Below are 22,905 nucleotides of genomic sequence, written 5' to 3'. Positions count from 1 at the left end.
GAGCCTTTACCTTAAACTAATGGCATGCATGGCTGTAGAGAAATAGTTAGTTAAAATTTATTTTCATAAAACCGTCCTTTATGATCACCATTCATTAGGAATGAATTTTAATTTCAAGCATCGATATAATCGTATGATTGCCGTGTAGACACTCACTACTCGCCAGGTGAGTAGATTTTTGAGACACTCATAGAATCCACATATGTTGTTTTTTTTTTTTTCCATCATATTCTTCTTCCTCTTATTGCACGTATAATTTTAACAAAACAACCCAAGTTCTTTGAGCAAGTTGTTCATTCAATGGAGGACGGCATAGACGGTGGCAGGTTCACATAGGAGCAAAGGACGGTGGTCAACAAGCAATGGAGGCAATTTGCGGGTGTTTTTTGGATTTCCTGTGCAAGTGAAAAAGAGCAGAGAAGGAAGACTATCTGGCAGAATTATGAAAATGAAGCTCGTAACAAGTTTTAAAAAAGAATAAATGACAAGCATTTGAATACTTATCATTGTGATGCTTTCAAATGATTGGTGTTTGTAATTTTTTTTATTTTTTAAAAACTAGAACTAAAATGTTATGTAACGAGTATTTGAAATACCTATCATATATGATTCTGCCTTTATATGACAGGTGTTAGAAAAACCTGGCACATCAGGTTTAAATTGTTTTCAATTTTTTAAAAACTCAAGAACTGAAACATTATATGATGGGCTTTTAAACACCCATCATATATTATATTAAAATAAATGTTTGTGTTTTTAAATACCTATTATTTATTATTTAACTATCACCTGTCTTACCACTATATAACTTTTTTTAAACTGTCATTTATTTATTTATTTATTTATTTATTTTTTGCATCTTATATCCAGAATTTTGTACTAGCTAGTCCATGTATAGTTTTAACAAAAGAACCTAAGTTCTTTGAGCACATTTTTCATTTCAATGAAAATAATATTATTATAATTTTAGGAATTTTGTTTGTGTAATTAATTGTTTTTATGTTTGCTACAATTGTTAGTGTAATTGGTCACAAAACAAACGGGAAAACTCAATCGGCTAGATTTGGACCAAGTGGCCTGACCCAAAAAGAGCCCCAAAAACGTGCAGTACTAATTGGTGTTTTGACCTGGACGGTATTATATTATTTCTTCATACAAAATAACGATTTTTTACGAACTGATCTCGAACTCCTTTATATAAACTTCACTACTCAATCACTCGCTCACTCGCCTCTTCTCGAGTTCCTCTACTTTTCTCTTATTTTATCCATTTTCGTTTCGATGGAGACCCCATCATCATCATCATCATCATCATCATCATCATACAGAAGAAGACAAAATGAGCGAAAAATATCTCAGGAGACCAAGCTGCTAATCCGAGTGATGATTCGATTAACATGCCAGTTCCTGTTCCTGATGAAAAAGAAGCTGAAAGAACGAAAGAACTTAACGATGATGAGTCTGTGGGGAGAAGAAGAAGAACAAGAAGAAGAAGCAGCAGAAAGAACCAGAGGTCTTACTGATGAACCTCTGGTAGGAGGAGGAGGAGAAGAAGAAAGAATCAGAGCGCCCTGGAGGATGACAAAGGAGGATTTCCTTCACCTTCTTCAGCTACTGTGTTGGAGTATTGTTCTTTATAGTATATTATTAGGACTTTATTCTGGAGGCTTATTAATAACCAGTTAGGGTTATCCATCCCTTTTCTTTTCATCTCTTTTCTTCCCTTTCCTGAGCAAACCAGTGATGACAATGAGACAGTGGAAGAAGCAGAATGCACAAACGGGCTTACTGAAGAGCCTGTGAAAGAACAAGAGGGATTATTACCACTGATGAGCCTGTAAAACAAGAAGCAGCAGCAGAAAGAACAAGAGTGATTATTGGTGCTGATGGGGAAGATCACAAGAAGAAGAAGAATGAAGAGCCTGTGAAAGAAGATCAAGAAGAAGCAGAAAGAACAAGAGTGATTATGGGTGCTTCTTTTGCGCTTTTGTTATGATGTTGTTGATCGTATTCCTGAGATTTTCTGGAGGCTATTTGATTGGATATAAGATTTATCTCATGTAACTACTTTACTTCTTATTTTCTTTTCTCTTATTTCTTTCCAACTTGACGTAGAAATTAAGCCTCCCAAATCTTGATATGATAAAGAATGCTTCAGTACGTAATTCATTTCTAATATTTGATCTCCATTCCATTAATTGTGCTTTTATATTTATCTGTCTTCATTTATCCAAGGAAATCAGTGGTTGAATAATGACATATATTGTACGTGCATGATTACTGGGACAAATGATTTTTCTCTATATCTCTGTGTAGGGAATGAAATTTAATATATTATACTTTCTAAATAATCATTTAACTATATGAGGCACTAATGTCTACGTCAAGTTATTGTGGAGCTGAGTAAAGAAATTAAATAACAAAAGTTACTAGCAATGAATGAATATAAAAATAAGTAAAAGTCAATCATATAGTCCGTTCTGATAAATATATTTTGGACTCTTAAGACTCGGTGAAATTAACATGTCCAAGCTTAGTTCTATGAGTTTTAGTTATTTGATTTAATGTGGTCTCTACACTTACAAAAATTTATTTAAACCTTTAGGAATTGAATTACAGCCAAATTATAAAGGTCATAGATATTAAATGACTAAAACTCGAGAAATTAACTTGCACTTGAGTTTAATTTTAAAAATTGAGTTATAACCAAGTCAAAGTTATATGAAGTAAATGATTAATTAATTTTTTTTAGAAAAATAATTTGTAAGGAGCACTAGATTTTTTTCAAGAAAGAAATTAGAATACTACAATATCATGCACGGTATAGTTATAGTCATGTAGAAGATGATTTTCTTTTGGGGGAAAATTGAGGCTTCTATTCACTACTATAAGAGATTATCAATCTTTGATACTTAGGACTCCTCCAAACCATAATATAAGTCACTTTCTAAAGCATTCCTTGCTCAAAAATATAATGCATTGGTTAAATTTCATATTTTTACCATTTACATCCTTGCTATTTTTGTGTTCTTTGTCTTCAATTGCTCTATATTAAAGACCATACATGTGTTACTAGAAAAACTAAAAGGTATAAATGCAAAGATGTGGATATTTTCAGGACAATAGGTATAATTACCTTGAATTTTAAATTAAATGATTTTCCACCCAATTGATATTTTACTAACTTGTTCAAGTTTTATGATCAATGGGGAGCAGTGGCCTAGTAGAAATTATGTTGGTCTCTACCTAGAAGTTTAGGGTTCAAATCTTACCTATACCAAAGGCAATTTTATTTTTGTTGGTGACAAATGAAATTACCAAATACCCTTGTTTCTTGTGTTATTAAAGAAAATATCTTTTGGGTTTCTTGTAATTTCCCCAGTAAGCTTTAATATTTTAAAAACTCCCTCTTTCGATCAAAAAAATAGAGCACATCATGAGAACGTCAAGTTTCTTCTCCATAAGTTTCCTCCAATCACCGACTTGCTTATCTGATCCTCGCTAGCAACTCGCACCTTATACCATCGCAATTTCTCCACTATAAATGATGAAGCTGCCTTATCTCTTTCCTCCCTTGTTTGGCTGTCACATGAGTTATGTTGGTGTGTTGGTGGTGTGTGATATTGCCTTCCTCTCCTCTATCTCATCACCAATGATGTGGGCTACCAAAAATCCTTGCCTTTTTGCTATCCTTTGCACCTCCTCTGTCTACATCTATTGTGGTTATTGCTATTGGACCTTTCTCGAGTAGCAATGTCGCTGGCACTAGTCAATTTTTTCACTGCTGTTATGGTGATCGTGGAGTACATCAGTCTCTTCTCCTTCTCTTTACTCATGCAATCTTTTCCTTCTTTCTCATACTTCTGCTATCATGGCCAGAGGGGATTTGGAGAAATAAAACTCAATTGAGGTAGTAAGGGAGGATTGAAGCTTTAAAGGGTGAATTTCATACTTGAAAATACTGTAAGTAAGTGGATATCGTGCTAATTGATTTATGAATAAAATTCTTTTTCCAAAAATATTTTTTACATAGATTATTTAATAACAATTATATTATGTATTTAATACTTTGTTAATTAAATTATTTTTATCTTGGAAAATTGTAAAAAGATGTTAAAGGATATTTGAATTATGACGTGTATGTGTTTTCCAGACAAAGGACACTTTCAAGATTGAAGAAATTATTTTTATCAGCTTTGGTAATTTTAGTTTTTTAATACATGCAAGTATCAACATTAGTTATTGAATTTTATTCTAGCAAGTTTTTAATGCTCAAAATTCTTCATGCGAGTTTGATTTTGAAATGAAAACTGTATTTTAATAGCGATGATTTTCTCACATGTTTGAAAATGAATTTGGAGGAATTTTATACAAAATGCTAGTTGCCAACAATGGTTCTGTTAGCCCTTGGTGCACCAAGTACTAGCAAGTTTGATTTCCGTGAGCTCTATTCTCATGTTTGTTATTCATGGGCCTGTATCTGCGTTTGTTTTTGTGATTTCAAGTTATGTTTGGTTAGCATTGCCCTTGTGGACTATGTGTCTACATTTGTTTCATAACTCAAGCTACATTTAGTTACTTACCCTCATAGACTATGTGTCCCCATTTGTCTTTGTGGCATAAACCGCGTTTTATTATTTACCCTCGTTCACTGTGTGTCTATATTTGTGAATTGTTCTAGTAAATCTCCAAAAATATGAATTTTTGATTAATTGATGATTTCACACTCTAATGATTTTAATTAGCAAATTTTATTATTTTATTTATGTATTATTTTATTATTTTGACTTATCAAGGTCAAATGTAAAGCTGCTTTATCATTATAAATTTAAAATTTCTTAATATTGAAGTTATATAGAACTTTTATTCTAAACTTACAAATTCGTGTACATTGAATTACTTTCTCCTTAATTTATATAACTATTATATTTTATTCACTTAATGTTGCAAAATGTTATGGTTGGGATATTATTCACTGAAAAATATTTTAGGTCTCAAATAGCCTGTACCTCTGTCAGATTATTCAAGGAATTTTGCTATTGAATTGAAGTTGAGACATCATTCTAGTTAATCTCTATTTTTATGTAAAATTTTAATTTATATATTGTACTTTTATAAATAATTTTATAGCTAATCCACATAGACTATGATTTGGGTCTTTATTTTATAATATTTCATCTGCTCTTTGGAAAGAGTGAGCTCCTAGATGATATAATATTTCTTTTAAAATTTGTATTGTAAAAATTTGGGAAAATCCTATTCTCAGGGGAGATCTTGTCAGAATTTTCACAAAATATTAAGGCTTTATTTAAATGAAAAGTATTTTTAAATGAAATATTTTTGAATTAAGCTTAAGGGATGTGTGTTTAGGTGCATATCCCATGTCGGTCACTCCCATATGTGCAAGGTGTGACAATAGGTTTCAACTATCATTTTTCATAAAATATGAATTAGTTACCAATAGCATATATTATGATACGGGGGAGTACTTAATTATTTTATTTGCATTTTTTTTTATTACTGTCTATAAGCCACAGCGTCAAGTCTTATTAAGCTCACCAAGGATAGTGCTATAGAAAACCAAATTTCTCCTTTTAGGATAATAATGTCAAGGTAATCTCTTATTCCTACTCCTATTGTGTATTCTTATTTTCTCATCTTGTCTCAAGATATCATTTTTTGTGCATTATTCATCTATCTATGATAATAAAAGATATGGTAGTTAAAAAGAAATATTACAAGTCTGTGATTTTTTTTTTTTTTTGTGGAGCTTGCGGATGCCTAGTGGTATACCTTCTTCTCAACTAATAATACCAACGTCCCAGGAGAGATCATTACTAACTAAAGAAAAATGAGTAATGAAAGATTTGTTCTTGAGCTTAATTGACCATGTAAATGCTCTGAAGTTGTTCGTGAATAATTTTGGTGAATTGTTCTTCAAATTTTTAAATTAAATTTATAACATAAAATAAAGGAAGATAGAGAGTAAGCCAAACATGATTATATAAAATTAAATTTTATTATATATATATATATATAAATATAATATTAAAAAATTCAAAAATAAATACAAAATCCATTAATAAATAAATTCGAAATTATACTTTAATTTAACAATTTAAGATGATGGTTACGGTGAAAATTTTTTGTTACATCAAATATCTATCTTTTCTATATAGATAATTTTGATGACAGAAAGAATACTTGAAACATGACATAAAAATCTTAGAAATTCTAAGAAGTTATATACTTGACAAATCTAGACTAATCCTAATTCAAAGGACCTATGAGTTACATATAAAAAACAAATTATAATCATTCAAAATTTCATAAGTATATTTAAAAATAATAATAATATAATCAGGAATATTATTCACACCCTGATTTAAAGAAAAAGCTATATTCTTGATCAAATATAATAAAAAAATAATAACAATAATTGAGATTAATGACTATCAAAAGAAGTTTCAATCTATATTATTGTCACATGAGTACAATGCAAGTATGTTAATGCATGATGCAATGAACACATTAAAGTAGAGTTGCAGCTTTTGCATTTTCTATTCAGCCAAGTAGAATGGAAAGAATAGTGCTAAGGAAAAACAAATTAAATGTATTAAAGAATGGATGATTTCAAAGAAAATATTATTGATTTCTTAATGAAACATAGTAAATAAAGATGGAAAAATAAGTACATAACAATTATTTTTACATCAATGCAAAATAGGAGCTCACAAACAAAAAGACTTGTGAGGTCAACATATTATCAGATTCGGAGATGTAACTCGTTTCTAGATGTCCAAGGGATGCCAAAGAAGTATCTTAAGATAGATTTAAGCTCCTTAGTTACATCGAAGTCATCTATATTTAGTATGAATTCTAACAAAAATTAGTTAGAAATAATATGATTCACACTTCACATGTAATTCCACATCCTTTTTGGTAGGTATCAATGACATTATTTAAATTTGGACATTGCGTGCTAAGAACTGCAACAACAAAAGTTTGCTTTAAATCTGTTTCGAATACTGAAATTAGATCGAGGAGCCTCGTTGCCTAAAATGCCAAAGCTAACATGGTTGTTGGCTATGTGTTGGAAATAGTTGCGGGGACACGTAGGATCATATATCTTAGGCATACATGTAAACGATATCTCGTATGACCTGTCTCTCAACAAATATAAGTCTATACTTAGTTCCCGGCCAAGGTTATATAAACTTGCGAGCACATGTCGAAAGAAGTAGAACTGTTGGTGTTGAACAAATTCACAAAAATGTCACCGTACAAAGCTTGTGCTCTTTTGCTCGTGCTATTAGCCATTTCTTCTCAATGCAATGCCCTCAACGCGACGCTACATGTAGATGTTCGATCCGGAAGGCCTATTCCTGAACATTTTTTTGGTGCATTTTTTGAGGTGAATATGCAGCGCGATACTAAAGTTTGTATGTTTTTGTGTGCGCCTGTGCATCACTCTGGTTGTTAACGACTTGTTTTATAGGAGATTAATCATGCTGGGTCTGGAGGGCTATGGGCAGAACTTGTGAACAATAGAGGTGATTATGAAACTTATGTTCCTCTCCGAGACTACTCTTCCTTAAATATCATATTCAGATAATTAAACATGAATTTATGACAATGTGTCAAGGTTTTGAAGCCGGGGGTGCAATGGTTCCTTCAAGTATTTCTCCATGGACAATAATTGGAGATGAATCAAATATACGCGTGACTACTGAGCTTGCTTCGCGCTTTCCTCGCAATAAGGTTGCTGTGAAACTGCATGTCCTTTGCCATTCTCCCAATAAGTGCCCTCAAGGAGTCGGTCTCTCTAACCCTGGTTTTTGGGGCATGGTATGGCTATAAATTTTCAACCTTTGGTTATATGTTGTTATGTGATTGCAGCATTTTACTCCAAAGTGATTAATCTTATTCCTTCATAGAACATTGAGCAAGGGAAGAGGTACAAAGTGGTCTTCTTTGTCCGTTCGTCAGGGTCAATTGATCTGAAAGTTTCATTCACAGGAGCAAATGGTCAAGAATTAGCATCATCTAACATCAGGTTATATATTGATCTGAGACACTTTCCCCTAGATTAATTGCCACGCTTTTCATATTTAACATGCATAAAGTAGCGTGCATACAAAGTATAAGGGATGATTACTGTATGTAGGGCTTCTGCAAAGCATGTTGCAAAGTGGAGAAGGATGGAGACGGTTCTTGAAGCCACAAGATCAGACTATAATTCAAGCCTCCAAATTACTACAACTCAAAAAGGAGACATTTGGCTCGACCAAGTCTCAGCCATGCCCGTAGACACATACAATGTATGTCATATTTGGAATGATATCTTTGACCATATAAAAGGGCGAATTTTACTCTAAAGATATCTTCTAGGATAAAGGCATGCCCCACCCCTGCAGAACACACATCGAGAGGAGTGGGGCTACCTTTCTTTCTTTCGTCCTCTTAATCTAAAGCACATGCTTGAAGAGATTTTGCTTCTATTTTGTGTTTTCTATGACCTAGTTTGACTAGGCCTATGTTTCTTCCCCCCCCCCCCCCGGGATCAGGGACATGGATTTCGGAAGGACCTTTATCAAATGGTTGCGGACTTAAAACCAAAATTTCTTCGATTTCCGGGTAGGCATATGAAGTATGGTGTATATTAAGAGGCTTCTTTAAAATGATTGCTCAATGTGACCTCCTTAAAATTCACCGGTCCATTCAATTGTGTTAGGTGGCACTTATGTTGAAGGAGATCATTTGAGAAATGCATATAGGTGGAAGGATACCGTCGGACCATGGGAGAAGAGACCAGGTCACTTTAATGATATATGGAGCTATTGGACTGATGATGGCTTTGGCTTTTTAGAGTTTCTTCAAGTACGTGCTTTTCAATAATTCGTCTCTTCATTGGGTTAGCATTGCTCATGCACGCACGTGTCAGTCTATATATTGTTACAAATTTTTTTTTTTTCTATTTGAGCAGCTCGCAGAAGACCTTGGTGCCTTACCACTATGGGTATTTAACGCTGGCATTAGTCGTCATGAAGAAATCAATACGACTGACATATGGCCTTTTGTACAAGTATAATTTAGCCTTTGCAACTTCATATGGTGTTCTTAAATCAATCCGTATTCCTTTTCTTGTTGGGTTGATCTTGTTTTGCATTGGTGTTTCCAGGAAGCTCTAGATGGGATTGAGTTTGCAAGAGGTCCTCTCACATCAAGATGGGGCAAGATAAGGGCTTCTTTAGGACACCCTGAACCCTTCGATCTGCGATACGTTGCTATTGGAAATGAGGACTGTGGAATGTATAACTACCTAGGAAACTACCTTAAGTTCTATAATGCCATAAAGCATCGCTATCCAGATATTCAAATAATCTCGAACTGTGATGCTACCACCACTCCATTAGATCATCCAGCAGATTTGTTTGACTTCCATGTTTACACAAGCTCTAGGAGTATCTTCTCAATGTATAACAAATTTGATTCTTTGAACCGTGCTGGCCCCAAAGCATTCGTAAGTGAGTATGCCGTTTGGCAACAAGATGCTGGATTTGGAACCCTCTTGTCTGCCTTGGGTGAAGCCGCGTTCCTTATGGGGTTGGAAAAGAACAGGTTCATTGATCTCTTGATTGTCAAATTTTCTTAATGATATCATTTAGTCGGTTTACAACTTGCATAATGCTCACGCGCTGACAAATATCCTCTCTTGCTCCGATGCAGTGATGTTGTTGGAATGGTCTGCTATGCACCACTTTTTGTAAATATAAATGACAAGAAGTAATATGCTCAATTATTTTCTTTTTGAGCTTCTTCTACGTTCACGCATTTGTGTAATACAAGATTGAGATTGTGCGATTTTGTGTGGATATATAGGTGGATACCAGACGCTATTGTATTTGACTCATACCGAAGTTATGGAACTCCAAGCTATTGGTTACAACAACTCTTCTCACAATCAAGCCGAGCTACATATATTAACTCAACGCTTGAAGCCCCAGCTTCGATTGTCGGGTCGGCAATTGTTTGGGAAAATCAGGAGAACAAAAAGAGCTATCTGAGAATCAAGGTAATGCATGGACGATCCATCATATATGCTCGAGTTAATCGAATGCTAAAGAGGTTGTGCTCATTTGAGATCCCATATATCTCTTTAGGTTGTGAACTTTGATGACGAGATGGCGACCCTTGGCATTACAATTGATGGCTTGGACTCGAATGCGAATCTTTCAGGATCAACTTTTACATTGCTCACATCTACCAATGTCAAGGACGAGAATTCCTTTGATAATCCCAAGAAGGTATAACTTTATGTTATTTTAAATATTGTTTCATCTTTTGCCTAGCTATAAGTAAATCATGAACATCTTAAACAATGTAAAATAATTAGGAGATGCATTCATCAACGAGCCACGCTATCCACAGTTCTTGAACACCGTGGCTCTTTTCTTAAATTTTATGCAACGCAGAGGCCCCGGCTGTAAGATATTAAATCTATAACCGCTAGTAATATTTATAGAACATGCATTTGAATCATGTTTTAGGTTCCCCGCAATAAAGAAGTATCACCTAGCTAGTAGGTGTGAAATGCCCATTCAAAAGTCAACCTCTTATGCAAGTTTTTGTGCCTCGAATGTGCAGGTTGTACCGCAAGTGGGTCTACTTGAGAATGCTCGCCCCACTATGACCGTCGTGCTTCCCCCAAATTCAGTGGCTTCATTTGAATTTCCAAAGTGATCAACCAACTCGAATATACATATAAATGTGTGCGTGTAAAATTGTTCACATATTGGATAGAACTAGAATATGTTAATGCAAGAATGTAAGAGAGCAACCCTCGAGTTGTTAATATCCAACGTAAAGCATCAATCAAGCAGTAAAGCGTATGAATTTTTAACATTTTTTTTTCTTTCGCATGAGTTATTTTATTATTTTTCTTTACAATTCTTCCTTCTCAAGCCTATACTCAAAAATCATTGTATTTTCAGACAAAATGGAATCATTAAATAAAATAAGGTTAAGCGATTAATTATTTCAAAAAATAAAATAAGACATTGGCTTTCCAAAAAAGATAAAACATGTATGTGAATTTCAAAATTTTATAAACTTTCCCAGCAAATGGTTTGTTAGACATAAATGCAATTGAAACCGGATTGTGTCTGATTTTCGCCTTAAGAGCGCTCTTCATATCATATGAAAGGGCATCGAAAAATATGAGCTACTCAAAGCATCTTCTTAAAAACAACATAAAGTGAAGTTTTGTGCAAGAACTCTATTAATTTTACAAGATAAAATGATCATCCTTAAATTTTTTTCATCATAAGACATGGAGAAAGGAGTTGAGCAACAGATTACGAAAAAATCTAGAACAGATGCAGACACGAAAATGCTCTTGAGGAAGTTCATGAAAATCAAAGTGTCAATATTAAATGTGAACATTAGAGGTGGAAGGGGTGGACGGATATTCTTTCTTGTTCTTCTTTTAGAAAGTCTATATATCTCATTTATGTAGTATTCTTATGAATTGTTCTTCAAATTTTTAAACTAAACTTGCAACATAAAATAAAGAAAGACGTCTATCAAAAAAATAAATCAATAAATAAATGAAGACAGAGGGGAAGCCAAGCTAAATGGCATAAAAATTAAGGTTAATGAGTAAATAAGACTTTAAACTCTTGCTCGAAAATCGTCTTAGATCCTGAACTCTTAAAATATTCAAAATAAACTTTAAATTTTTAAATTTATAATAAAATAAACCTTAACCGTTAACTTTTTAATATTATTACTGTTCACGCAGGTACTGTTCAAGGTTTATTTTCTTATAAATTTAACCCTAACTGTTATGATACCCACAATAGTAACAGTGTTAAAATGTTAGCAGTCAGATTTTATTTTGCTATAAATTTAAGATTGTAAGGTTTATTTTGCATATTTTAAGAGTTTAGGGCCAAGGATGATTTTCAAGCAATAGTTCAAGATCCTATTTGCTCCTTAACCCTAAAAATTAAAAAGGATATAAATTATAGTATTTAAAAAAATTCAAAAATAAATATAAAATCCATTGATAAATACTTTTAAAATTATACTTTAATTCAAGAGTTTAGGGCGATGGTTGCGGTGAAATTTTTTGTTGCATCTACATCAATCTTTTTTAAATATATAGATAGATAATTTCGATGATAGAAAAGTATGCTTGAAACTTGATAAAAGAATTTTAGAAATTCTAAAAAGTTATATATGTGCTTGACAAATCTAAATCCTTATTAAAATTACCGATGAGTTGCATATCCGAGAAAGATTAGATTCATTCTAAATTTCACAGGTATATTTTCTTTATTACATGGGTACCATGTATGTTAATTAAATATTAAAGTGGAGTTGTGAGTTTGGCATTTTCCGTCCTCAGGTTCGGGTTTGGGTTTGCCAAAGTACAATGGGAATAATTGTGCTCAGGAAAAAAAAAAATATATATATATATATATATTAAAAATTGAAGCCACTATCAATCAATTTGAAACGTTAGTTTACAATTTCGTGTTCATACTTTTGTTGCATCATATAATGTAAACTGTTCACGTATTGGATAGCACAAGAACACGTAAATGCAAAAATGTGAGAGAGTAAATTTAGTATTTTATGCCAATCAAGCAATAAAGCCTATAGGTTATTTTCACTTTTTTCTCACGTATCTGTTATTTCAATCTTTCTTTACAATTCTTCTTTTTCAAGCTTATACTCAAAAATCATTGTGTTTTCAAACAAAACGGAATCATCCAACATAATTTGTCTTTTTATTTTATTCCACATGATGTGGAAAAAGACAAGGTTAAGTGATTAATTATTTCAATAAATAAAATAAAATATTGGCTTTCCAAAAAAAAATATTTATGTGAGATTTCAAAAGTTTATTAATTTTCTTGGAAAATGGTTTGTTAAACATAAGATTAAGATACAAATCTATCCTTAATATTTCCACCTAAGCACAGCCCATATTCTAAAATATTTTTCGACGCAATTTTACTCCTCGAATGTTTTTTAAAATGGTACAATATCACCCTAACTTAACTATTTGACTACTTTGACCATTAAGCTAAAAAATTTGACTGTTGACCGCCTTGTTGGCTTGCCACATTAGCATCACGTGTGATTCCCTTCTCTCTGCCCTTTCACTTCTCTCCAAACCCAAATCTATTCGCCTTCCTCCTTTGCCCTCTTCTTCGTCCTCCTCCTCCAAATCCAGTTCCCATTCACAAACCATCATCCTCTTCTTCTTCAACCTATTCTTCCTACCCCAACATCGATGGTCGACCCCCTTTTACTTCTCTCCTCCAAGCTTGATAGGATCTCTTTCTTGAAGATGGTGAGGAAGGAATCGAGAACCTCGCGCGAAGAATGGCGATGTAAGGTAGAGCAATCGCGCCCCGTGAAGACGATGACTAAAGCTTGTGTGTGGCTCGACAACTTTGATTGTGGGTTGCGATGGAGAAATGTCTGTGACCTTTCTTGTTCCTTTGATTATGCGTGGCTTGACACCTTCATTTCTGGGCTTATGGATTTCTAGGATTCTAGGTTTTCGAATATCCTTCGATGTGCGAGAGGGTTCATTTCAAATGGGTTCATTCAAGCACCTTCCTTGTTCCTTCGATTATGCATGGCTTTATGAATCTAATTTATCTAGTTTGATCAAGATTTGAACCAAGATTTGGGTTCATAGATGGTGGCGAAGAAAGATGTGGGGACGCCGGGGGAGATATTGGAGGAGGTGGCAACAACGGGTTCTGGGTTTTGGATTCTTGCTCCTTGCTTTCTAATCTGGGAATTTGATTGATGGGTTTCATTTGTTCAATTTTGATTTGCCTTCGTGATTTGGATATTGATTTCTTGCTTATATGATTGATTTGTTGGTTCTGCAAGCGTGTAATCTCTTGTTGGTATTACTGGTTCTCTGATTCTCAGTGTTTTAAATGTTCAAGAATTGATTTCAGATCTGGATTTTTTTTTTTTCTCTTATTCTTTGTTTGGAATCGTTCATCCTTGTTCTTTTTCATTAATGGTCTGAGGTTCTAACTGATTAGCTTGGTTTTTTATTGGAGAGGATGAGAAGGGGACCGAAGTGAAGGAAAAGGTTGCATGAGGAAGAAGAGATTTTTCTTTTTCTTTTTTTTTTAAACCTAGGGAAGAAGAAGAAGAAATGACGTGTTTTTTTTATTATTTTTAAATTTTTTTTAATTTTGAAAATATGCCACGTGGCTGCAAATAATGCATATAACAATCAACAGTCAATGCAATCAAACTCTATCAGGTGACATTGTACATAAATAAAAAACGATTAGGCGACATTGTGAAAAAAAAAAAAAAACTTTAAAACATGGAGTGCACCTAAATGAAAATATCGAGGATTGATTTGTACCTTAACCCTCAAACATAAATGTGATTGAAACCAGTATTTATTTTATATTTGACTATATTCTAAAGAGCACTCTTCATATCAAATGGAAAGTGCCTGTTGAGAGTATCTTCTTAAAATAAACTATAAAGAAAGTTTTTTTTTTTTTTAACAAACCCTCTTAATTTTAAAAGATAAAACAATCATCCTCGAATTTAAAAAGGAAAGAAAGAGAGAGAGAGATAAGTAACTTCTTCGCACGTGATCTATTGGCAGTTACACAAATTTGGATCTTTCCAAATAAATAAATAACTAGTAAAATATTAAAAAATATTTTCAAGTAAATGAATTTTAAAACCAAGTAAAAAAAAAATATTGCATAAATTTTTTTGTTGTGCTGTGTAACTCCTTTTCAGACTTCATTATTGTTTCAATTGTAAAGAGAGTAGCATTTAATGACATTAAGTATCTTTTATATTTATAATAAGACTAGGGGCTAACGTGTTGTTCCAATGACAAAATCTTGCATGCATGTTTTACACTTGGCAAAAGCGCAATTCTCACAAAGTAACTGAAACTAAATGTGGTGAATAAATTGGATGAAGGAGACGAATCTGCAACAATTCATCCTCTTCATCCATGGATGAAATTGGAGAGAGAACCTGTGAGTTGTTTCATGGCCAAGCCCAATTGTACAAGCTCATGTATCTTTGGATGTCCTCTTCATGTCTCAAATGTGCCACTGATCTTGAAATACCAGGCGTAATCCACAAGCATGGCCAACCCATCCCTCTATCTCAGCTGGTGTCAGCTCTCAATGTTCCACCCTCTAAAGCTACCTTTGTGAAAGGGCTTATGCGCTTGCTGGCTCACAATGGCCTCTTTGCTATCAGCAAAAGTAATACAACTGAAGAAGAAAGTGAAGAGGCATATGATCTCACTCCTGCATCAAAGCTTCTTGTGAATGGCACAGACCTTTGTCTATGTTCAATGGTTCATTTGGCTGTAAGCCCTGCTTTGTTTAATCTTTATCATAACTTGGGGAAATGGGTTTGTGGGCAGGAAAACACACTGAGAGGGACGTCATCTGGCCTAGGCACTTATGACTTCCTTACTCAAAACCCAGCAGATTTGGCGGCCTTTCAAGAAGCAATGGCTAGTGATTCTAGATTCATGAAAGTGGCACTCAGAGATTTGGAATCTGTTTTTGATGGATTGAGTTACATCGTTGATGTTGGTGGTGGAAATGGGACAACTGCTAAGATTATCAGCGAAGCTTTCCCAAAGCTGAAATGCACAGTACTGGATCTTCCTGAGGTTGTAGCAGATTTATCTGAAAACACCAACGTGACTTTTGTTGGTGGGGACATGCTCAAATCCATCCCTAATGCTGACGCAGTTCTCATAAAGGTAAATACATTCTACTGAAATTATATACAGGAAAAAACACCTTACATAACAAAGGGAAAATCAATCACTAGTCATTTACTTAACTTGGTATGTTAAATTACTATCCATTTTTCATACCATTTTCGTTTTTTACAGTGGGTTTTGCATGACTGGGGTGATGATGATTGCATAAAGATACTCAAAAATGCCAAGGAAGCTATTTCAGGCAATGGAAGAAGAGGAAAAGTGATCATCATAGATACAGTTTTGAATGAAAAGGAAGACCAGAAAGAACTGCTAGAAACAAAGCTATTATTCAACATAGTCCTGGCAGCTGAGTTCAAGTCAAAAGAGAGAACTGAGGAAGAATGGAAGGAACTTTTCCTGAAAGCAGGCTTCACAGATTATCAGATATTTCCGATATTTGGCTTTAGGTCTCTCATTGTGCTCAACCCTTAGATTTGCTTGGAATCTAATTACTAGTATTACAAATATAAAACTGAATAAATTCGCAGCAGAACAAGAGTTATGATACTTTTGCAATTTTAATGACCTATAACATAGAGCTATAAAGAAATTGGTCCCCATCTCATTATAACAGCAGCTGAATCATCTAGCAATTAATAAGCATTCATGTCTACATGAAGTCATTAACGAGTTGAGTGAAAAAAAATAATTAAGTTATTGCTGATTAAAAAAAAAAAAAAAAACTAGTTAGTGTACCTCTGTTAAAATACGCTACAAGACCAGAAAGAAATTACAATAGCACAATATCATGCATGGTTATAACTATTTAAGGGAAGACATGGAAGTAACCGACCTTAATTGTCATCTTTCTTCCTTGCTCAGTTATGAATCAATTACAACCTTTAATCATGGCAAAGAGAAGTTTCTTTGGCGTATCACCTTTCTCAATTTTTTTTGAAAACATAAGCATGTGAGCTCCAGGCAGTAAACAAATTAAGATCCTTTCAAATAAATAAATAATAAAATATCAGAAAAATATTTCGAAGTAAACAACTTTTCAAAAAAATAAGAAAAAAATATGTTACATGCATTTTTTATTGTTTCGCCGTCTCTTTCAGTCTTCATTGTTGTTTAAATTGGAAAGAATCAAATTTAATGACATAACCAAGACAAAGGCGCTAATGTGTCATTCAAAGAACAAAAGTTACATGCATGTTTTACACTTGGCAAAAGCACAATTACCAATGGGGCACTGAAACCTAATATAGCTACCATATTGTCTGAAGGAAAAGTACCTTCAACAATTCATTTGGCAATTCCACCTCACTACGTCAATGGATGGAATTGGAGGCAAAACCAGGGAGCTTTTTCATGGCCAAGCCCAGCTGTACAAACACATGTACTTTTGGATGTCTTCTGCATGTCTCAAGTGTGCCATTGAGCTTGAAATACCAGACATAATCCACAAGAATGGCCAACCCATCTCTATATCTCAGTTGGTGTCAGCTCTCAAAGTCCCACCCTCAAAAGCTAACTTCGTGAAAGGGCTCATGCGCTTGCTGGCGCACAATGGCCTCTTCTCTATCATCGAAAGCAACAACATTGAAGAAGAAAGTGAAGTAGCATATGATCTCACTTCTGCATCTCAGCTTCTTGTGAGTGGCACAAACCATTGTTTATCTTCAATGGTTCAGTGGGCCCTTAGGCCCACTAGGCTTGAGATGTATCATCAGTTAGGAAAATGGGTTCGTGGGAAGGAAAAAACATTGAGAGAGACAGCATTTGGGGTAGGCTTTTATGACTTCCTTAATCAAAACCCTGCAGACTTGGCAGCCTTCCAAGAAGCAATGTCTAGTGATTCTCTATTCATGAAAGTGGCACTGAGTGACTTGGAATCTGTTTTTGAGGGCTTGAATTCCATTGTTGATGTTGGTGGTGGAACTGGGACCACTGCCAAGATTATCTGTGAAGCATTTCCCATGTTGAAATGCATCGTGCTGGATCTTCCTGAGATTGTTGCAGGCTTATCTGGAGACACCAATTTGAGTTTTGTAAGTGGGGACATGCTCAAAACCATCCCTCATGCTGATGCAGTTCTGATCAAGGTAAATTATCAGAATAAGCCAGAAGTTTCCCCCAAAGTTTCTTTTATGTCAATTCATGTATTTCAGATGTTAATTTTAAATGACATACAACGTTTCCAGTTTTAATGATAGTTCAAATAAGTTGCATTTTCATTACATTTTAAAATTCATGTCATGTAATTATAATTAAACTATATTGTAAAGCGAAGTGTAATTTCTTCCAAATCTTTAACCCCTCAGGGACCAAAGCCCTTTGAATAAACAATTACATTCAAGCTTTTAGAGTTTTAAAATTATAAATTCCAGAATAGCATCTTTTTTGTTATGATAGAATATTATCAAAAAATTATTAAGAAATTAAAGGAATAATTAGCATGAAAATGTTAATATTCAAACATGGAATACTTGGCATATTAAGTTATTGTTTGCTTTTCGCATTTACAGTGGGTTTTGCACGATTGGGGGGATGATGATTGCATAAAAATACTCAAAAATGCCAAAGAAGCTATCTCCGGCAATGGCCAAGGAGGAAAAGTGATCATCATAGACACAGTGTTAAACGAAAAGCAAGACAATCATGAACTGATGGAAACAAAACTCCTATACAACATAATTTTAATGGCTGAGTTTGATGCAAAAGAGAGGTCTGAGGAAGAATGGAAGCAACTATTCCAGAAAGCAGGCTTCACAGATTACCAGCTGTTTCCCATATTGGGCTTTCGGTCTCTCATTGTGCTTCATCCTTAGATTTGGTTGGAACCCAATAACTAGTTTTACATGTTTTAAACTGAATAAATTTGCAGTGGAACAAGAAGTGTTATAATATTTCTGCACTTTAAATAGCTCCAACAATAGAAAAGTTGGTCCCTCTCTTATAAGAATAGTTGATTGAATCATCTAGCAATTAAAAAGCATTCATGTTTCAATACAAGGTTATCACTGAGTCAAGTGAAGCGAAAAACAATGACAGAACAAGCTAATAATGATATCTCTAAGCAAGGCAATGTGGAATTTCTCATCCACTAGCTATTCCAAAGGCCAATATTTCCTTGCAGTCAACAATTCATGGTGGCATTCTAGTTATGCCCATCTCCATTCAATTAGACTTGTCTTTTTCCTGTCATCCGATAACTCCATTTTTTTTTTTCAATTTCCTTGCAGGATGATTCTCCCTTGAAACCCCGATTGGTTTTACTGGTTAGAATGTTCTGATATTTTGTGGAACATAGCCTTACTTGATTATACTATACATTCATTTCATTTCAAGTATGAACAATGAAGTCTATAGTGAGGTGGTGACATTCCAATTCATTAAGGCCAATCCCTTTTACATATTTCATCTCAATTCCTTTAAAATTATTTCCCATGCACCAAATAAGCTTAGTGTCAGGGATGTGCGGAAGGCAAAATAACAACTTCATATTTTGCATTTCAAGCCCCAAAAAACTTCAAATTCTGCATCATAACACCCAGGCCATTCAGCATAACCGAAATCCAGAAACACAAGACCTATTACCTAGTATAGACAACCTTATAAATAATCAGAAAATAGTATTCAGGGAACAGCATTTAAAGAATGTTACAAGACACTAAATAGTTATTTTGATGGGTTTCGACGAAGAAACCAAACCAGCACAATGTCATGCATAGTATAGTTATCATAGTAAGGCAACAGAAGACAAGAATATCAGCTTAGGAAATGGCAGAAACTGACCTGACATGCCATTCCCTTGCTTGGTTCTGAATCAATTACAATACGGATGGTTATATAACCTCCCTTGGTAGAGCTTCCAGCACTTATGTGCATCATATTATATATGGACACAAACAGGCAGCTATGAGTGACAATCTGGACCGAAGAATACACTTCACAAGGTCTGTTCCAACTCTCAAAAGTGCATCATATTATATTATACGTGAACTGGAAGCATTGGAAATCAATATCAATCTGTTTCATGGAATAAAAAGCTTGATTAAGTCGAAGTTTCAGATGGCAAAATTTATGCCAGCTGGAGAACAATTATTAACTATAAAACAAGGAGACACTAAAAATGCTGTACCATGATTAACATAAACCAAACACTTGTATTAGATATAACAAATCATTTTACGTTGCACTTGGACACTACAAGATTTGTTACCTTGCAGTGTTATGTCTTAAACTGAAACCAAGCCTGTGACCAGTGTAATGACAAGCTACCTTCATTTTCTTGCTTTCTGTAACCTTGAGTAACGAAGAATTTACTTGTGTTGACAAATCTGTTCAAAATTCATCTCATTCATCATATCCCAAGATCCCATAATTTTGGCCTGTAAAATGCCTTATAACCTTCATGTTTCATCTCCATAGTTAACCTGTCAAGAATACTATATATCTGATCACTTTCAGGATGGCTCTCATCTTTAGATACGAAGAAGTTCACAGACCCAGCAATCTCAACCCAACTACAACCTGTTTCCTTCTGCAAACCTTTTTCCTTCATCCGAATTCTCACTTTGTCAACGTTTTGCCACTTTCCTTCTTCTGCAAACATATTTGAGAGCAAAACATGGTAACCTGCTATCCCTTTTTGTGCCTCCAAATCAATCAACTTGTTAGCAATTACTTTTCCCAATTCAAAGCATCCATGATTTCTGCAAGCACCAAGAAGTGATCCCCAAATTTCTAGTGCATTACCATCTTCACCCAATCCCTTGACAAACTCATACGCTTCAAGCACCCTGCCTACCCTCCCTAACATGTCAGTAACACAGCCATAGTGTTCAACGGAGGGCTTAATTTTATGTACTTTCTCCATAGACTCAAATATTTTCAGACCTTCATCAACCATTCCAGCATAACCACAAGCAGACAAGATGGCAACGAAAGTAACAGCATCAGGTTTATGGCCAGATTCCTGCATAGAATGAAACAAAGTAAGAGCTCTCTTAACCATCCCATGCTGGCCATAACCCAACATCATTGTGGTAAAAGTGATTGAATTCCTCTCAGGTATACAAGTAAACACATTTTCCGCATAACTGATTGCACCTGATTTGGAATATGTGTCAATTAAAGCAGTTCCCACGTAAACATTTTGGTCTAAGCTGTGACGAATGGAGAATCCATGAAGTTCCTTGGCAAAGGCTATGATTCCCGTTGAACTACAAGCTGGAAGAATTGATGCTAAAGTAACAGCATTTGGTGTTACCCTCTGCTCAAGCATCTCTCCAAGAATCAGAAAGGCTTTTTCATGCAGCCCATTCTGGGTGTAACCAGCAATCATTGCATTCCATGTAGCATGATCTTTATCACCTGGACAGTTTTGCTCAAATATCCATTCTGAAGGTTTAACCAAACCACATTTTGCATACATATCTATTAGATAGCTTTCCATGCCCTCAAATTGTATCCCATGACGAATTGCATATGCATGAGTCTGCTTTCCAATACCTTTGCTCCTAAGATTAGAAGCTGTAGAAAGAAGAGAAGTCACGGTCACAGAATCAATCATAAACCCTTGGTTCTGCATCTCATAGACAAGCAATAGTGCTTCCTCATCCAAACCATTTTGCACAAAAGCAGAAATCATGGTATTCCACGAAACTACATCCCTTTCAAGCATCTTATGGAAAACTTTGAACGATGTATCAATTGAATCGCACCTTGAGTACATAACAATAATGGCATTCAGAATAATAACTGGTAAGATTGCCATACTTTTCAAAATAAATGCATGTAGCTGCTCAGCCATTTTTATCTTCTGCAACAGTGAAATAGCAGTTAGGGCTGATAGAAAAGTCAGATCATCGCATACAGCCTCTTTTGATTCTAAGGCTTGAATGAAAATGCTGATTGCTTCAATTGGACAGTTATTTTGAACATATCCACCAATCATAGTGTTCCATATCTCAGTATTCCTCTCTTTACATTGATCAAAAACCAACCTAGCATAACTAAGGTAGCCAAGCTCAGCATACATATTTATAGCTGAGCTCACAACAAACACATCCTCCACATATTCACACCCAAATTTATGAAGCAACCCATAAAATACATCTGCAATCTTATAATCTCCCAAGCTCGATACAGCAGGGTATACATTCACAAAACTGACAGAACTCGGCGTTATTCTCATTTTCATCATCGTGCTGAACAGTTTAACTGCTTCAGCGTGCGCCTCCTTCTTCACATACCATGAAATCAAGGTATTCCAAGCAATAACATTTCGTTTACGCATAAAGTTGAACACTTTAAGCACATAGTCATTCTTCGAACCACAATATTCCACACCACTCAAGCACGTAGAGTACATATTCAAGAGCGAATTATACACAATCCTACTGGGGTTTGGGTTCGATTGGCACCGAAGGAAATGGCAATGCACCGCTTTACCAGCTCTAAGGTTTCGAGTTTCAGCACAGGCCTTGAGAGTGGAAGAGTAAGTATAAGAATCGAATCGAGTACCTGGGGTAGACTTCATTTGACTGTAGAACAACAAGGCTTCTAAGGGCATGTTGTTGCAGATGAATCCAATGATGATGGTGTTCCATAGAACAGTGGAAGGGCGAGGAAGACTGTCGAACAATTGGCGAGCAAGGTGAGGTTGGCCTTCTTGACATAGTTTGCTAAGGCGAGAGCGAATTGTAGGGGTTTTGAGTGTAGGGTTCGGAATTGACAAGAGCGAGAAGGAATCGGTAATGTCAGTGGAGAGAGAATGTGAATTGGGAGCGGATAGAGGAAGAGGAAGAAGTGGGGAAGCAGAAGAAGCCATGGAGAAGTTGGGAGCCTTGGCTCTTGAGAATAAGCTCAGGATAATCACGAAGTTATAAATATGCAGAATAAAATTAATGGCAGCCAAGAAAAATAAGAAATTAATCTTAAACTTAATCTAACCTTGTCTTTGTGATGTCAAAAAAATTTAATCACACATTTGTTCATTGTCCAAAAAAATTGTGTCTTTCTGATAACAAAAAGCAATTGTATGTTTGTGCAAGAAATTTGAATTTTTAGAGTTGTATAAAATTTTAAAAACAAATAATAATTTAAATTTAAAAATAAGAACAATAAAACTTATATTTTTTCAAATTTTT

At 34.6% G+C, this 22,905-nt stretch overlaps 3 protein-coding genes and 1 pseudogene across 7 annotated transcripts; 3 read left to right on the top strand and 1 right to left on the bottom strand.

Annotated features, from left to right (window-relative positions):
• The first annotated feature begins 7,228 nt into the window (after positions 1-7,228).
• Positions 7,229-10,782, top strand: LOC129317357 (alpha-L-arabinofuranosidase 1-like; annotated as a pseudogene).
• Positions 10,783-14,843: 4,061 nt separating this feature from the next.
• On the bottom strand, positions 14,844-22,596 carry LOC129318019 (pentatricopeptide repeat-containing protein At3g22150, chloroplastic). 4 transcript variants are annotated; one of them, XM_054962513.1, is made up of 4 exons: positions 19,974-22,596; positions 19,547-19,780; positions 17,044-17,776; positions 14,844-15,725 (listed from the first exon to the last, which is right to left on the bottom strand). In XM_054962513.1, exon 1 carries the CDS (start codon positions 22,584-22,586, stop codon positions 20,115-20,117), a length of 2,472 nt encoding a protein of 823 aa, XP_054818488.1. In that variant the 5' UTR covers positions 22,587-22,596; the 3' UTR covers positions 14,844-15,725; positions 17,044-17,776; positions 19,547-19,780; positions 19,974-20,114. The 4 variants fall into 4 exon arrangements, with proteins under 4 accessions (XP_054818488.1, XP_054818487.1, XP_054818486.1 ...); XM_054962512.1 differs by lacking the exon at positions 14,844-15,725 and having other exon boundaries at positions 16,900-17,844; XM_054962511.1 differs by lacking the exon at positions 14,844-15,725 and having other exon boundaries at positions 16,900-17,776.
• On the top strand, positions 15,032-16,334 carry LOC129318020 (isoflavone-7-O-methyltransferase 9-like). 2 transcript variants are annotated; one of them, XM_054962517.1, is made up of 3 exons: positions 15,032-15,352; positions 15,455-15,802; positions 15,938-16,334. In XM_054962517.1, exons 1-3 carry the CDS (start codon positions 15,032-15,034, stop codon positions 16,238-16,240), a joined length of 972 nt encoding a protein of 323 aa, XP_054818492.1. In that variant the 3' UTR covers positions 16,241-16,334. The 2 variants fall into 2 exon arrangements, with proteins under 2 accessions (XP_054818492.1, XP_054818491.1); XM_054962516.1 differs by having other exon boundaries at positions 15,032-15,802.
• Positions 17,119-18,737, top strand: LOC129318021 (isoflavone 7-O-methyltransferase-like). Its single transcript, XM_054962518.1, has 2 exons — positions 17,119-17,853; positions 18,277-18,737. Exons 1-2 carry the CDS (start codon positions 17,146-17,148, stop codon positions 18,577-18,579), a joined length of 1,011 nt encoding a protein of 336 aa, XP_054818493.1. The 5' UTR covers positions 17,119-17,145; the 3' UTR covers positions 18,580-18,737.
• Positions 22,597-22,905: the final 309 nt, after the last annotated feature.

Source organism: Prosopis cineraria, unplaced genomic scaffold (genome assembly GCF_029017545.1).
Source record: "Prosopis cineraria cultivar Desert tree isolate PC_DT_omini unplaced genomic scaffold, ASM2901754v1 PC8, whole genome shotgun sequence".
In the NCBI taxonomy this organism is placed as follows: Eukaryota; Viridiplantae; Streptophyta; class Magnoliopsida; order Fabales; family Fabaceae; genus Prosopis; species Prosopis cineraria.
Note: the sequence above shows the minus strand (reverse complement) of the source record. Positions and strands in the feature narration are given on the sequence as shown.

What these genes read in the sequence shown, in the direction of transcription:
- LOC129318020 (XM_054962516.1), top strand. Translation starts at nt 15,032, where the DNA reads ATGGATGAAATTGGAGAGAGAACCTGTGAGTTGTTTCATGGCCAAGCC. An exon ending in CTGACGCAGTTCTCATAAAG is followed by an intron (nt 15,803 to 15,937) that starts GTAAATACATTC and finishes CGTTTTTTACAG; the next exon opens with TGGGTTTTGCATGACTGGGG.
- LOC129318021 (XM_054962518.1), top strand. Translation starts at nt 17,146, where the DNA reads ATGTACTTTTGGATGTCTTCTGCATGTCTCAAGTGTGCCATTGAGCTT. An exon ending in CTGATGCAGTTCTGATCAAG is followed by an intron (nt 17,854 to 18,276) that starts GTAAATTATCAG and finishes TCGCATTTACAG; the next exon opens with TGGGTTTTGCACGATTGGGG.
- LOC129318019 (XM_054962513.1), bottom strand. Translation starts at nt 22,586, where the DNA reads ATGGCTTCTTCTGCTTCCCCACTTCTTCCTCTTCCTCTATCCGCTCCC.